Source organism: Ovis aries, chromosome 1 (assembly GCF_016772045.2).
Source record: "Ovis aries strain OAR_USU_Benz2616 breed Rambouillet chromosome 1, ARS-UI_Ramb_v3.0, whole genome shotgun sequence".
In the NCBI taxonomy this organism is placed as follows: Eukaryota; Metazoa; Chordata; class Mammalia; order Artiodactyla; family Bovidae; genus Ovis; species Ovis aries.
In genome coordinates this window covers 185,309,248-185,326,756 of record NC_056054.1, presented here as the reverse complement: position 1 = coordinate 185,326,756, position 17,509 = coordinate 185,309,248, and the positions used below count along the sequence as shown (strand labels likewise).

Genomic DNA, 17,509 nt, shown 5'->3' with positions numbered 1-17,509 from the left:
TGAAGTAAATCAAAGACAAATATTGTATCACTTATGTGTAGAATTTTTTAAAAATGCAAATAAACTTATTTACAAAACAGAGAAACTCATGGAAATAGAAAACAAATTTATGGTTATCAAAGGGGATAGCAGAGGAGGGGAGGGGAGAAATAAATTAGGACTTTGGAATTAACATAAATACAGTAGGTCCTTGTTGTTTATTCTATAGAGAAAGAAAAGAAAGGAGGAAAAGAGCTCATGATAAATGATAAACCCAAGAAGTATTTAAGATATTTTGGGGGCTTCCATGGTAGCTCAGTGGTGAAGAATGTGCCGGGCAATGCAGGGGACATGGGTTCGATTCCTGGTCCAGGAAGATCCCACATGCCATGGGACAATAAGCCCGTGCACCACAACTACTAAGCCCACAGCCCACAGCTACTGAAGGCCCTGTCCCTAGAGCCTGTGCTTCGCAACAAGAGAAACCACTGCAATGAGAAGCCCTCACACTGCAACTAGAGAAGGCCCCCTCGCAGCAATGAAGACCCAGCACAACCAATAAATAAATATTTTTAAAAACGATATTTTTGGATGCTAGGAAAATATATCATATTTAAAAGACTTTATAATTAGCAGTGCAATAGTGTAGCTATTAATCCATCAACAAATGTAGATTCAGGGAAGCGACAGAGTACTGTAGGCACTTCAAGTGAGGCACTTTAGAGATACAAAGTATTCATGTAACATTCAGTCAAATGTGAAACAGTATATAAATGAGGTAAGATTTAGAAAAGAATGCTATGAACTGTGAAGCATACACAAATGTAAGCAATCATTACATATTCCCAACAGCAGGGAACGGCTACCCTAAAGACTCCCATCCAAAGGAAACCCTGGGATTCTCAGAGGAGATACCACACCGTTAAAAGAAGGGCAAAGAGGGCAAAACGGGGAGCGGGGGAGGGAAATCATGCTTTACTGATTATACTTATTGTAGTAGTAAATTAAATAAATGATTCATAACAAATTATATAGCACCCAACACATGTACCAGCACTGGAAAAGGTGCTGAGAAAGCTACAAAAATGGAGAGAACAAGAACTTAACTCAGGAATTTATGGTCCAGTAGAAGAGACAGAATATAAATGAACAATCAGGGCATTAAATAAACTGGGGCTTTACTGGCCCAAAAGACCTAGTGGACCTAGTTTACAAGCAATACTTTGACGGATAAGAACAAGCTCAAATAAAAAGAGAAACCTAAAAACAAAGATGAGACAACCTGGCCCTCCTTTACCTACCCAGAATGACAGGTTTGAAGTTGCCCAGAGAATTGGGCATTTTATGCAGTTTGAATGACGGAGTGTCGTGTGAATCTCCAAGTCAGAACGCCAGGAACGGCATTCAGGACAATTGCTTAGGGCTGTGCAAATTGTCAGGGTAAAGAAGAATGAGGTGTTCCTGCTCGCTACTCTGAGATGCAGAGCGCACCTGCGGCTTCCGAGACCGCCTCCTCCCCCCAGCCAGCCCAAGAGCCACCTCCTGCAGGGCGTGGAGCTGCCCCTAAACAACAAAAGACAACCCGGGCTAGAGATCCCTCCTGAGGTTTGTCTTTCGTCCGCCGCGTTCCCGGCCAGGTCCGACAGTCTCGACGCCCACCTGGCCCAGGTGTCGACAACTCAGGAGGGAGGTTTGGAGCCGCCCTTACCGTATAAGAAATCATACGTTCGACTGGCAGAGACTTTGCCCCAGGCCCCTGATTTCCCTCTGAACCGGGTTTGAGACACCTGCGACTTGGCCTGGGGTTCTTCGATAGTCACTACGTGACTCATGGTGCCGGCTCTTCCCTGCCGCCAGCCAGGTTCAACTAGGGAAACCTAGCTGCTGCGTGCACCGTAGCTATGGTAACCTCCGCAGGGACCAGAGAGCAAACGCCAGGCGAAGATAGGCAGCTAGTCCAGAGGAGAGGGGCGGGACTAGCGTCAGAGAGGCGGGGTCGAGTGACGACAGGAAGGGGCGGGGCGAGGAGCAGAAGCGGAAGGACGGGGACGTGCGCAGAGGGGTGGAGCGTGAGGGGTGGGGGAAGAGGAGGGGAGAAAGGAGAAAAGGAGGGGCTGGCCTAGGGAGGGGAGGGGAAGGAGAGAAGGGCGGGGCGAGGGTAGAGAAGGACGGAGGGCTCGGTGGAGAGAAAGGCGAGGAGGGGGAGAGAAGGGCGGGGTGGGAGAGGGACTGCCTCACTTCCCAGTTGCACTCCGGTGATAAAGTTACGAGCATTTAGCGGCCCACCCACGGTCAACGCCAGGAGGCCGCAGATTGGGGAGAAGGTTGCTGCTGAAATCCTTGCAGCCATTTACCAATCACACTCCGTAGCCTCTTTCGGGAATCCCTGGGAAATCTTAGAGCCTTCTAGAATAGTTGGGGACTTTTCATTTCGGACATCCCCTTTCCGCAGGGCTTGTTCGAACTAAAGAATCTGAGCGTCAGCCTTTGGCACACTATGAGCTCTGGTCCTGATTATCAGCCGTGTTCAACTCTTTGCGATCCCATGGCCTGTGACCCTCCAGGCTCATCTCTCCATGGGATTTTCCAGGCAGAAATACTGGAGTGGGTTGCCATTCCCTTCTCCGAGGGATCTTCTCCACCCAGAAATGGAACCTAGGTCTCCTGCATTGCAGGCAGATTCTGCATTTCAAACTGATACGGATTTTTACACTTTAGTTATCAAATTTAAGAGAAATTGGTGGTGCCCTAGTAACCACCAGTGTTAACCAAAAAGATATTGTTTGCTTAGTATCACTAGGAATGAGTGCATTTTACATATCAGATTCTTTTCGTCCGTTATGATCATTATACTTTGTGATGTTTGAATTATCCCATTTGGCTAGTGACACACGTTAGTTAGCTTCTTTGTCTTTTTCATGTAATCCATCGGCACTTCAACAAGCCTCCTGCCTTCTATTCTTCTTTTCACACATATTCTTGGTTTTATTTTACTCTACTCGTGAACTTCTTGGGTTTTTTTGCCAATCAGCCATGTATTTCGCCAGTTCCAAGCCTTTGCTCAAACTGATTGCTTTGCCTAAAATGCCTTTTCGTACTTATGCCCCTCAATTAATTTAGGTATCCTTCAAGACTTAATGCTAATTTTGCCACCTTTATGTAGCCTCCCAAGTTCTGCAAGTAGACCCAGACTTCTTTATTCCAGTGCTGTTATGTAGCACCAGTGGCATTGACCACTTTGTATTAGTAATTGTAACTTTGCTCCCCGCAACTGTGAGCTCATTGAGGGCACAGGCCTTCACATGGTCATTTTGTATCTCTGAAGTACCTAGTTCAGTTCAGTCCTCAGTCATGTCCGACTCTTTATGGCCCCATGAACCACAGCACACCAGGCCTCCCTGTCCATCACCAACTCCCGGAGTTCACTCAGATTCACGTCCATCGAGTCAGTGATGCCATCCAACCATCTCATCCTCTGTCGTCCCCTTCTTCTCCTGCCCTCAATCTTTCCCAGCATCAGGGTCTTTTCAAATGAATCAGCTCTTTGCATCAGGTGGCCAAAGTATTGGAGTTTCAGCTTCAACATCAGTCCTTGCAAAGAATATTCAGGACTGATCTCCTTTAGGATGGACTGGTTGTATCTCCTTGCAGTCCGAGTGACTCTCAAGAGTCTTCTCCAACACCACAGTTCAAATGTACCAATTCTTCAGCGCTCATCTTTCTTCATAGTCCAACTCACACATCCATACATGACTACTGGAAAAACCATAGGCTTCAGTAGACGGACTTTTGTTGACAAAGTAATGTCTCTGCTTTTAAATATGCTGTCTAGGTTACTCATAACTTTCCTTCCAAGAAGTAAGCGTCTTTAATTTCATGGCTGCAATCACCATCTGCAGTGATTTTGGAGCCCAGAAAAATAAAGTCAGCCACTCCACTGTTTCCCCATCTATTTGCCATGAAGTGATGGGACCGGATGCCATGATCTTAGTTTTCTGAATGTTGAGCTTTAAGCCAACTTTTTCACTCCTCTTTCACTTTCATCAAGAGGCTCTTTAGTTCTTCACTTTCTGCCATAAGGGTGGTGTCATCTGCATATCTGAAGCTATTGATATTTCTCCCGGCAGTCTTGATTCCAGCTTGTGCTTCCTCCAGCCCAGCATTTCTTGTGATGTACTCTGCATGTAAGTTAAATAAGCAGGGTGACAATATACATCCTTGACGTACTCCTTTACCTATGTGGAACCAGTCTGTTGTTCCATGTCCAGTTCTAACTGTTGCTTCCTGACCTGCATATAGGTTTCTCAAGAGATAGGTCAGGTGGTCTGGTATTCCCATCTCTTTCTGAATTTTCCACAGTTTATTGTGATCCACACAGTCAAAGGCTTTGGCATAGTCAATAAAGCAGAAATATATGTTTTCTGGAACTCTCTTGCTTTTTCAGTGATCCAGTGGATGTTGGCAATTTGATCTCTGGTTCTTCTGCCTTTTCTAAAACCAGCTTGAACATCTGGAAGTTCATGGTTCACGTATTGCTGAAGCCTGGCTTGGAGAATTTTAAGCATCACTTTACTAGCGTGTGAGATGAGTGCAACTGTGCAGGTAGTTTGAGCATTCTTTGGCACCTAGTACATGAAAGCTTAGTCAAATGTTTCCTAAATGAATAAATCTATCCATTTATTATATAAATTTACTGGACCGTAAAGAAGGCTGAACACTGAAGAATTGATTCTTTTGAATTGTGGTGCTGGAAAAGATTCTTTTGAGAGTCCCTTGACCTGCAAGATCAAACCAGGCTATCCTAAGGGAAATCAACCCTGAGTACTCATTGGAAGGACTGATTCTGAAGCTGAAGCTCCAATACTTTGGCCACCTGATGCTGGGAAAGATTGAAGGCAAAAGGAGAAGAGAGCAGCAGAGGATGAGATGATTGGATGGCATCACCAATTCAATGGACATGAACTTGGGTAAACTCCAGGAGATGGTGAGGAACAGGGAGGCCTGGCATGTTGCAGTCCATGGGATCACAAAGAATCAGACATGACTTAGTGACTGAATAACAACAACACTGTCTACTATGAAATAGGTACTGAAGATCTAAGATATTGGTACAACTCACTGTATGATGGGAAAAAACAGATTTAAAAAACATGTAAAATATGGTCTTATAATGGCATGATGATATTTTTCTATCTCTGGGGACAGCTGCATTTCCCATTTTCTGTTCCTTTTCCCTAAAATGCTCCTCACCCCTATCTTATCCTGTCCTCATCATCTGTGGTCTCAGCTAGAATGATGTCCCCTCCTCAGAAAGACTTTTCATCTCTCAGATAAATTATCTGAAGTAGCCAACAGCCAGCCCCCTTGATAAACATATTGGAAGACACTAACCAATAGAATATGTAAAACATAATGGTTTATATATTATATTAATATATATCAAACATGATTGTTCTACATACACCATAGTGGTCATTTTGCTGGAGTTGCTCAACCTCTCCCTTGCTGGCTTGGGGGAAGCAGGTGGCCGTATTTGAAAACCCCAAATGGCAAGGAACTACAGGTAGCTTCTCAGAAATGAGGGTGGCCTCTGACCACAGCAAGGAAGAAATCAAATTCTTCAGTCCTATAACTGCAAGAAACTGAATACTGCCAACAACCTGAATGAGATTAAAAGCATATTTTTTCTCCAGTAGAATCTCAGATGAGACCACAGTCTCAGCCAAAATTCTCAGTGCATTTTGTGAGACCCTAATCAGAGGAGCCATTTAAGCCATTCCCAGGTGCCTGAGTGCAGAAACTGTGAAATGGCACAAACCAACACAATTGTGGAAAGCAATTATCCTTCAATTAAAAAATGAATTAAAAAAAACTTTTTAAAGAATCCAATTACCTTTAAAAAAAAATACATGTGTTACAACTAGGTTTGTGGTAACAATATTGCACAGCAAAAAGTGACAAATGTGCAATCTTTATGAAATTAGGCTGGAGAGGGGTGCTCCTTAATAACACAGCTTCATTAAAATCAAAATTATACCATGCACATACACCATGCACATTTGGGAGACAGTTCTCCATGGGTCTCTTGCTTCTACTTGTCTTGCAAGGAAGTAGCTGTCTGTCTTTTCCTTTGTTTGTGTAGGGAGTAACCTTGGACAATAGAGGTAGTGTCTGTCTCTGGAGCAAGGGGCAAGTTGGCTTGCTGCCTTAGAAATCAGAGATCCTGTCTCCCTTTGAGCAAATGGCAATATTTCTCACTGCCCATTGTCAAAGATTTGAATTTCCTAAGCTTCCTTTCCTGTGTTGTAACACCTGTGATGTCACCAGGCTTTCTGTGGAACTCGGGGCTTAGAGAAGTGTTGCAAAAATACTGATACTTGCCATTTCTGCTATAAATAATAAATGATCCTTCATCTCTGACTCAACAGTTTGCCGGTTTCTACCAGCATTCATGAAACTGTGGCAGACACAGTAAATCTCAGACCCTTCAGACTTCCTAAAAAGCTATTGAGAATTTATGCACAGCACGTATTTATTGCGGCAATTGGAAAGCATTTTTCCCCCCAGGGGCAGAAATGTAAATACTATACAAAGTTTCCACTGAACCTATTATTTCTAGCGAAACTTGAGAATTCAAGCCTTGTAATTCCTCTCTCTCAGCATATGGTGTCACTCCTTCTCTACCAACCTCAATTACCCACCCTCAATAGTCTCCACACCTGGAGTTAGTTAGGCTTGAAAAATGGCTAATACCTTGATCATGGGAGAGATTTTAGAAAGTATTCCCTTAGTTGTTGCTTGTTATATCACCAGGCTGGTCATCCTAGCCACAGATGCCCGCTTAGTTCCATCTGTAGCTCGCATTCCCATCGCACCATACAGTAATATATCCACTGTATTGTGAAAAATCCATTACAGTAACTATTGCAACTCTTGCTGCCTACTAATTTAGCAATTACAGCAACAGCGAAGAGTGCCAGAGGCTTAAAAGTAAAGTACTGCTGGGTAAAACTGTAACTGGGAAGTGAGAATGTGATACAAAATTCTGTCCACAGAATTTTCTGGGTGAGAACACTGGAGTGAATTGCCACCCATTTCTTTCGCCAGGGGATCTTCCCAACCCAGGGACTGAACCTGGGTCTCCTGCACTGCAGGCAGATTCTTTACCACCTGAGCCACCAGGGAACCCCACAGATAGAACCTCCAAGTGTCCCCCATCTTTACAGAGGTGGCTGGTTGAATCCAATCTTTCATTTTTGTCTCCATGTGCTACCTACTCAGCTTAATCTCCAATTACAGGTTTCCCGAACTGCTGTGTTTTTCCAGGGGGAAGTGAATTATTGAGATTTTCCCTAGGGTAGAATGGGAAACATTGAATTACAATATTTTATAATCCTCCTTTTTCTTTAACTAAGGTCACCATAAATCTAAAGGCATTTAAGCTGGGTAAGAAAAGTAAAGCATGATGTCAAAGTAAAAATCAACAGTTGATCTGAAATCTTACTTATTCATAGATTAAAAAGCAGAAAAAAAGCAACCCACATGTGTAGGTTAGCTGTACTTTTCTGAAACAAGAGTTCAGTAGCTGAATATAAATGGCTATATATTTCACTTTGAAAAGGAATATCCTTGGTATTCAAGGGCAGGAGAACATTCATCAGAAAGAAGTGCTTGTTGAAAGAGTTTAAGACCCACAGTGCTCAGGGAGGAAAACAAGGTCTTGTTTATGTCTTGAATGCAACAGCTTAAAGGAAGTGTGGGTGGGACAAGACCTGCCGACACTAGCTTACCCTGAGAAAGTCAGTGTGGTCACTGCAAGAACCCTGTCTTCACTGAAGCACCAAAGGACAGTGGGCAAGAAAAATCTTTCCTCGGTTACAGAAAGGCTGCTTCAGCTTTTCAGTCTATAACCTGCATCTACAGCTTATCACAATTCTCTTAATTTCCTAAACACGTGGCTATTTCTCATTTCTTCTTTGTTCATTTGCTAGACACAAAAGTTCAGTAGCACAATTAAATATGTAATAATAATGATTGATTTTAAAATGATATTCATCTTTCATTTAGACCGACTGAGATGTAGATAACACATTCAACTGTTTTTGAACCCAGGTTCACATGCTGGATGCACAATGAGGCCAAACAAACTGAAACGCTGGAGTTTGGAGCCGAGAAAGGTTTATTGCTAGGGCCAAACAAAGAGAATGGGCGGCTCCTGTGGAAAAGACCTGAACTCCCCCAAGGGTTTCAGGCAAATTTGTGGGGATAGCCACAGGGTGTGTGACTTTGTTCTGATTGGTTGGTGGTGAGGTAGTGCTCCAGAAATCTTAATCAGCATTCCGGTTCCAACCAGTCGGAGGTCCATGTGCTTGTGTTCAGCCTGAAGATACCATCCTCCACCTGGGTGGGGACCTTAGTTCTTGTAGTAGAACTGCGATCTGTATCAGGTTGTTATGTATATCTCTTTGAAAGTGAAAGTGAAGTCACTCAGTCGTGTCCGACTCTTTGCGACCCCGCGGACTGTAGCCCACCAGGCTCCTGTGTCCATGGGATTCTCCAGGCAAGGATACCGGAGTGGGTTGCTATTTCCTTCTCCAGGGGATCTTCCCAACCCAGGGATCAAACCCAGGTCTCCTGCATTTGCAGGCAGACACTTTAACCTCTGAGCCGGTATATCTCTTTAGGAGAAACTATTTCTAATCACTAACTGTTTGACTCTGTACCTCGAGAACTCAAGGTCTAAGAGGCTGAAGCATTTTTCCTATAAACAAGAAATGGGGGACCTAGAAAGACTTTTGTACCCAGGAAGGCCCCAAAGGGTCCCTGCTCGGTTTCACAACTACTGTGAAGATTAAATGATGGCTGACAAACTCAACAGTTCTATATGTAAGGAAGGTATGTAGTTCTATACGTAAGAAGGTAATGTAGCTGAAGATTTATGTCATCATTTCAACTGATAATTCATTCTAAGTAAGCACATTCTAAAAAATCTGGGTTCTCTATTAAGAATTTTCTGTGCCAATATGAGTTATTGGACAGTACTAGAAGAGAAAATCAGTTCAGACAACATTTTCTTTCTTTTGTTTGTTTCTCTGCTTATTTAAGAGAGCTCTTACTATGGGAAAAAGGACTTCTAGATTCTTGGCAGGGAAAAATAGTTTGGGGGGAATAATTTGAGTAAAAACATTTGTGCCGTGTCTCATGTGCTCACTACTATTGGGAGGCCAAAACGCATATGACAGGATGACCACACATCTAGAAAGTCACAGTATCTGATCATGACAACATGACTGTTTTCACTTAAAAGCAAGGAAAGAGGATATTAAAATGATTAAATTCCATTTTTACCCCATAAAGCAGTGCTTTCTAAACTTCATGGAGTAGGATGCAGTCAGCATAGTTGTCCTTGGACCTCAGGTACAAACGTTTGACTTAATTGTCCTCCTCTGTGCAGGACGCATTATCATTATTGGTCCCTGCATGGGCACTTTATTTGCATTTATCTCTGTTCTCTGCCCCAACTTACCTCTGCTTATAAGCAACCACTCTGTTTAAATAAGCAAACTGTTTCACACATTGTGTTCAAACATGTATTTTTGTTTTTGTTCAGTTCAGTTGCTCAGTCGTGTCCAACTCTTTGCAACCTCATGAATCGCAGCATGCCAGGCCTCCCTGTCCATCACCAACTCTGAGTTCACTTAAACTCATGTCCATTGAGTTGGTAATGCCATCCAGCCATCTCATCCTCCGTCATCCCCTTCTCCTCCTGCCCCCAAACACCTTCTTTAAATTTATGCAAATAGTATTGGGCTGTGTATCTATTCTCGTTCTGACTTTTTCCCACTACCCATGCATTTTTAAAATGCATCCATTTCACTCTGTGTGTATGTTGTTAGTTTCTTCTAGTTTGGGCCTTGAACTCCACATATACCTATCTACCTCCCCAGTATGAATGCCCGGATTGCCTTCAATTCCTTGCTACATAAATATGCTATGACAATGATCGCGATAACATGTTCCATTATGGACTTGGAATATAGATCCAGGAATAGAATTGCTGTGTCATAGGTATTCACCCTGGAGAAGGCAATGGCACCCCACTCCAGTACTCTTGCCTGGAAAATCCCATGGGCAGAGGAGCCTGGTGGGCTGCAGTCCACGGGGTCACGAAGAGTCGGACACGACTGAGCGACTTCACTTTCCCTTTTCGCTTTCATGCATTGGAGAAGGAAATGGCAACCCTCTCCAGTGTTCTTGCCTGGAGAATCCCAGGGACAGGGGAATCTGGTGGGCTGCTGTCTGTGGGGTGGCACAGAGTCGGACACGACTGAAGCGACTTAGCAGCAGCAGCAGCAGCAGGTATGCACCCATTCTTAAATTAACTAGGTACTGCCTAACTGCCTTCCAAAATGGCAGGACCAGTCTCCATTCCCAAGGATTCCTGCATACTCACGAGTACTTGGCATTATCCAGTTGTTTAATTTCAGTCTAATGGCTGTAAAGTGATACCTCATTGTTAATTTATTTTCCATTTTTATGATTAGTACTCTTGGAACAGCTCATGAGTGTTGACCTTGGTTTTTTGCTACTATATATTCTACATATTCTCCTGTGTTAAATAAGCAGAAAAACAAAAAAACTGGTTGACTATTTGTGCTTCTATATATTGTCTGTTCATATTGAAACAGGAAGGAAGGGGGCAGGACACAGCCTTTAAAAGAATGACATAGCCCAAGGACACAAAATAAACTAGTTTGAACCAAAGAGCTCCAAGATGGTAGACAAGTGTGTGTTAGTCGCTCAGTCATGTCCAACTCTTTGCAGCCACATAGAGTGTAGCCCACCAGGCTCCTCTGTCCATGGGATTCTCCAGGCAAGAATACTGGAGTGGGTTGCCATTCCCTTCTCCAGGGGATCTTCCTGACCCAGGTATTGAACACAGGTCTTCTGCATTGCAGGCAGATTCTTTACTGTCTAAGCCACCCAGGGAAGTCCCAAAACAACATTAGCGCTCCTGCTCCCCTTTCCATTCTTCTGCAGGTGGTTTAGTTGCTATCGTGTCTGACTCCTGTGACCCCTCCTCTGTCCATGGGATTCTCCAGGCAAGAATTCTGGAATGGGCTGCAAGTACACTTACACTAGACCTTGAGCCTCACTAATACGTTCATTGGGCTTCCTGGTGGCTCAGATGATAAAGAGTCTGCCTGCAGTGCAGGAGACCAGGTTCAATCCCTGTATTGGGAAGATCCTCTGGAGAAGGGAATGGCTATCCATTCCAGTATTCTTGCCTAGAGAATTCCATGGACAGAGGAGCCTGGTGGGCTACAGTCATGGGGTTGCCAAGAGTCAGACATGACTGAATGACTAACACTTTCACTTTCATACACTCACTTTAACACAAGCAAGCTAAATGATACACCCATAAGCACCATGACAGTTCCAAGGCTGATCATAAAGGTCAAAAAGTGGGCGGTGACCCAATTTCTGGAAATCCCCACCCCTTCCCCCAAATAGCTGGAATACTACTCCTACTCACAGGCTATGAAATTACCCACCCCTATAAAAACTGACAACCCCCTATACCCTAAGGCCACTCTCACGTTCTGAGATGACCCACACTCTGTTTATGAAGTGGATTTTCTCTAGATAAATCTACTTCTTATCTATCACTTTGTCTTTCACCAAGCTGTGATGAGACATTAAGAACCTGAGCTTCATTAAATCCTGACATCAGGTGTGATCTCAGTTAAAAGACTGAGTTCAAGTCCCAATCTGAGACACAGTTTTAATATCTCTTCTCCATTTTCCTATTGAGGTTGTTATTTTCTTGTTATTTTATGTAAGTTCCTTAAATATTCTTGACATTACTACCTTGTTGGACTTGATTGTTTCAGGTATCTTTTACCAGTTTGTCATCAACTTGTTAACTTGGTCTACAGTGTCTGTTAAAAGACACTGAGACATATTAAAATTTTTAAGAGTTTATTTGAGCAAAAATTGATTCCATTCAGTAGCACCAAATAAGAAGTCGTTAGGAAAGCTTCACTGGCATAAGCTTAGGGAGATGCTTTAACAGAAAAAAGGTGAAGGAAAAGTAAGGATATTAGTTATGGCCTGGCTGCAGTATAAAGCCTTGTTAACTACTTGTGATTGGTTGCCTTTCAGTTCAGTTCAGTTCAGTCGCTCGTGTCCAACTCTTTGCAACCCCATGAACCGAAGCACACCAGGCCTCCCTGTCCATCACCAATTCCCGGAGTTTACCCAAACCCATGTCCATTGTGTCAGTGATGCCATTCAACCATCTCATCCTCTGTTGTCCCCTTCTCCTCCTGCCTTCAATCTTTCCCAGCATCAGGGTCTTTTCAAATGAGTCAGCTCTTCATATCAGGTGACCAAAATGTACGAGTTTCAGCTTCAGCATCAGTCCTTCCAATGAACACCCAGGACTGATCTCCTTTAGGATGGACTGGTTGGATCTCCTTGCAGTCCAAGGGACTCTCAAGAGTCTCCTCCAACACCACAGTTCAAAAGCATCAATTCTTCGGCATTCAGCTTTCTTTACAGTCCAACTCTCACATCCATACATGACCACTGGAAAAACCATAGCCTTGACTAGATGGACCTTTGTTGGCAAAGTAATGTCTCTGCTTTTCAATATGCTGTCTAGGTTGCTCATAACTTTCCTTCCAAGGAGTAAGCGTCTTTCAATTTCATGGCTGCAGTCACCATCTGCAGTGATTTTGGAACCCAGAAAAATAAAGTCAGCCACCGTTTCCACTGTTTCCCCATCTATTTCCCATGAAGTGATGGGACCAGATGCCATGGTCTTAGTTTTCTGAATGTTGAGCTTTAAGCCAACTTTTTCACTCTCCTGTGTCACTTTCATCAAGAGGCTTTTTAGTTCCTCTTCACTTTCTGCCATAAGGGTGGTGTTCTCTGCATATCTGAGGTTATTGATATATCTCCGGGCAGTCTTGATTCCAGCTTGTGCTTCCTCCAGCCCAGGGTTTCTCCTGATGTACTCTGCCTTTAGCATTTTAAGTCTGTAACTCTGAGGCATTAATAGGCTTAAATTTTGGTTTGCCTACATAGGTTGTCATGGCATCAGAACCACATGAGTCTAACAGTCTCCTTATTGTTACAGATCCCCAATGGGTCAGTGACCTCCTCAGTGGGTCCTTGGCCTTGAGTTGCCAATACCAATCAAACAAACATGGGGTTCAGTATAGCAAAGCATACACTTCATTCATTGATCAAGAAATGGAGAAGAGAGAGTTCATTCTCTAAATACACCTTCTCCCCTGGGGGAGGGGGAAATGGGTTAGGAGGTAGGGACATCATCAAGGCTCTAGGAAATGGGGGGAGATTTTCAGTGGCAGCTGGGGCACACACAGTCTTCCATGCTTCTTTGCCCACAGCATGAATCATGCCTAGCAAAGCACAAGTCTCCTGCCTGGGTGGAGATTTTAACATAATAATGAAGCAAAAAGTAACTTTTGCACTCTGCCAGGTTTCATCTACTCCGAAAGATTCCTGTGGTTATGTCAGAGCCAGCCCAGTATGGTTGACCATTGCACATTTCTTGAAGCACAGCTGCAAAACATCCTTGACAAACACCAGGTGTTTTGAAATAAGTAAAGAGATAAATCAAGGCAAGCATCCATTAATTCTCGGGGGCAGGTATGGGTACAGTTTAAGTAATTTAACATGTCCTTTGTACATCCTCAAGCCTTTATTTTCATGTAATCAATTTCATGAAGTTTTTTACTTACAATTTATGCTTTTGAAGTGTTGTCAAAAAGGTAGTTCCCCACCTCTTGGTATAGTTTGGTCTTTTACATGTAGATGCAGTACTTAATTTTTTCTAGTTTATTTTTCTTTTCCCCATTGACTTGAACTGTGTTTATTGTAGATTCCATTTCCAAGTGATGTTGATGTTGCTAGTTCAAGAAGCACTGTATGAATAACAAGATAACTGAACAATGGGAGTGAACAGCTAGCTGAAGGAATGGTGGATAAAGGTGAATTCGAGAGAATGTAAGGACTCACCTGGTGGCTCAGTGGTAAAGAATATGCCACCAATGCAGGAGCCAATCCCTGGCTTGGGAAGATCCCCTGGGGTAGAAAAAGAGTCAGACATGACTTAGTGATTAAACAACAACAAATATATTGTGTTATTAAACATATCAGCCCAGAATGAAGTAAAAATCATGCTTATTAGTAGTTTTTAGATGACAAAATGGGTATGGTTTTAGTATCTTTGAAAATGTACATATAGAAATTACTCCACAGCACCAGGTCACAGATACACCTCAGGATTCCCTAAGCTAAATCTCTGAAATACAGAAAGAAACCTCAGTTAGGTGATCCTGAAAGCTTGATCACCCAAAATATCTATCTCTAGGCAGCTACTTAAATAATGTATGGAAATCTTGCTTTAAAAAATACATTCATTCTTCCTCCAACAATTCATTGCAGGGAAAAAAGCAGTGGCTATGCGCATTTTATTGCAAGTAACATAAGCACCAGTTTACTTAACTACCTAGGAAGATAGGTATTACTTGACTTTGAGAAATAACAAGGAAAAGGCAATTTTCAGTTTTACTAACTGGCATATTTGCCCTATGATTGGACAATTCATACTGAAATCAAATCAGTAAGAGAATGAGCTATAAATTGAGAATTTAAATTGAGTCGGGTGAGGTATGAGTAGTGGGGAATTTTTTTTCAAGACTTGTGGATTGGATTGTTCAAATGTCTTTTAACTACATCAGTGAAGGGGGTAGGAAGGACAATAAGATGGCAAATAATGCTGAGCGTAAAACACTGGGAGCTAATGTGATATTCAAGAGGAAATGGCTTACACTAGCGGTTACTCTCGTTCAGCTGTCATCATTTGTGGTGGGTGCAGGGTTGAGAGAGCCGAGCTGCCTTACTACTTTCCTTCTTTGTGTTGCTGTTCAGTCACTAAGTTGTGTCTGACTCTTTGCAGCCCCACGGACTGCAGCACATCAGGCTTCCCTGTTCTACACTATCTCCTGGAGTTTGTTCAAACTCATGTCCATTGAGTCAGTGATGCCAAGCAACCATCTCACCCTCTGTCACCCTTATCTTTTCCTGCCCTCAACCTTTCCCAACATCAGGGTCTTTTCCAGTGAGTCAGTTCTTCACATCAGGTGGCCAAAGTATTGGAGTTTCAGCTTCCGTATCAGTCCTTCCAATGAATATTCAGGTTTGATTTCCTTTAGGATCAACTGGTTTGATCTCCTTGCAGTCCATCAAACTCTCAAGAATCTTCTCCAGCAACACAATTCAAAAGCATCGATTCTTCGGTGCTCAGCCTTCTTTATGGTCCAACTCTCACATCCATACATGACTACTGGAAAAACCAGAGCTTTGACTATATGTGCATTTGTTGGCAAACTAATATCTCTGTGTTTTAATACATTGTCTAGGTTTGTATCCAAGGGCCAAGCATCTTTTAATTTTATGGCTGCAATCACCATCCTCAGTGATTTTGGAGCCCAAGAAAGTAAAATCTGTTACTGTTTCCACTGTTTCCCCATCTATTTGCCATGAAGTGTTGGGACCAGATGCCACAATCTTATTTTTTTAATGTTGAGTTGTAAGCCAGCCTTTTCACTCTATTTCACCTTCATCAAGAAGCTCTTAAGTTTCTCTTCACTTTCTGCCATTAGCATGGTATTATATGCATATCTCGGAGAAGGCAATGGCACCCCACTCCAGTACTCTTGCCTGGAAAATCCCATGGGTGGAGGAGCTTGGTGGGCTGCCGTCTATGGGGTCGCACAGAGTCGGACACGACCGAAGCGACTTAGCAGCAGCAGCATATGCGTATCTAAGGTTGTTGATATTTCCACCAGCAATCTTGATTCCAGCTTATGAGTCATCCAGCCTGGCATTTCTCATGATATACTCCGCATATTCCAAAAAAAACATCTACCTCTGTTTCATCGACTACGCTAAAGCCTTTGTGTGGATCATAACAAATTGTGAAAAGCTCTTAAAGAGATGGGAATACCAGACCATCTTACCTGTCTACTGAGAAACCTGTCTGTGGGTCAAGAAGCAGCAGCTAGAACCCTGCATGGAACTACTGACGGGGCTCAAGACTGAGAAAGGAGTACAACAGGGCTGTCTGCTGCCACCCTGTTTGCTGAGCATGTCATGAGAAAAGCCGGGCTGGATGAGTTACAATTTGGAATCAAGATAGGTGGGAGAAATGTGAAAAACCTCAGACATGTGGATCACACCACTCTAATGGCAGAAAGCGAAGAGGAGCTAAAGAGCCTCTTGATGAGGGTGAAGGAGGAGAGTGAAAGAGCCAGCCTAAAACTAAATATTAAAAAAACTAAAATCATGGTGTCTGGCCCTATTACTTCATGGCAAATAGAGGGGAAAGGGTGAAAGTTGCGACAGGTTTCCTCTTCTTGGGCTCTAAAAATTACTGTGGATGCTGCATTCATGAAATCAGAGGCGATTGCTTCTTGGCAGGAAAGCTATGACAAACCTAGACAGTGCATTGAAAAGCAGAGACGTAATGTCTCTGTCGATAAAGGTTTGTGTAGTCAAGGCTTATTTATGGTCTTCCCAGCTGTCATGTATGGTTGTGAGAGCTGGGCGGTAAAGAAGACAGAACACCGAAGAATTGATGCCTTCAATCTGTGGTGCTGGAGAAGACTTCTGAAAGTCCCTTGGACAGCAAGGAGATCAAATCAGTCAATCTTAAGTGAAATCAACCCTGGATATTCCTTGGAAGGACTGATGATGAAGCTGAAGCTCCAGTATTTCGGTCATCCAATGAGAATAGCTGACTCATTGGAAAAGTCCCTGATGCTGGGAAAGATTGAGGACAGAAGGAGAAGAGGGCATCAGAGGAAGAGATGGCTGGATGGCATCACCTACGCAATGGACATGAACTTGGGCAAACTTTGGGAGATGGTGAGGGACAGGGAGGCCTGGTATGCTGCAATCCATGGGATCACACAGAGTCAGACATGACTGGGCGACTGAACAACTACTCTGCATATAGGCACTTCCCAGGTGGCGCTAATGATAAAGAACCCACCTGCCAATGTAGGAAACTTAAGAGATGCAGGTTTGATCCCTGGATGAGAACGATCCCCTGGAGGAGGGCATGGGAACCCACTCCAATATTCTTGCCTGGAGAGTCCCCATGGACAGTGGAGCTGGCAGGCTACAGTTAATAGGGTTGCAAAGAGTTGGACATGAGTGAAGTGACTTAGCACCCATGCACACTGCATATAAGTTAAATAAGCAAGGTGACAATATAGAGCCTAATGAACTCCTTTCTCAATTTTGAACCAGCCTGTTGTTCCATATCTAGTTCTAACTGTTGCCTCCTGGACTGTATACAGGTTTTTCAGGAGGCAGGTAACATGGTCTGGTATTTCCAACTCTTTCATAATTTTCCAGTTTGTTGTAATCCACACAGTCAAAGGGTTTAGCATAGTGAATAAAACAGATAGATGCTTTTCTGGAAATCCCT

The 17,509-nt window shown here is 43.2% G+C and overlaps 1 protein-coding gene across 4 annotated transcripts in view; it reads right to left on the bottom strand.

The window, feature by feature from the left end:
• CFAP91 (cilia and flagella associated protein 91) overlaps positions 1-1,938 on the bottom strand; it is a 98,593-nt gene extending 96,655 nt beyond the window's left edge. For all 4 annotated transcript variants that reach the window (XR_006056139.2, XM_004002950.6, XM_042231870.2 and 1 more), the window contains exon 1: positions 1,688-1,938. Coding sequence is in view for 3 of the 4 variants with exons in the window: in XM_004002950.6 (XP_004002999.1) it covers positions 1,688-1,811 (124 nt within the window). In the remaining variant the exon portion in view is untranslated. The remainder of the gene's footprint in view (positions 1-1,687) is intronic.
• Between the last annotated feature and the right edge of the window lie 15,571 nt (positions 1,939-17,509).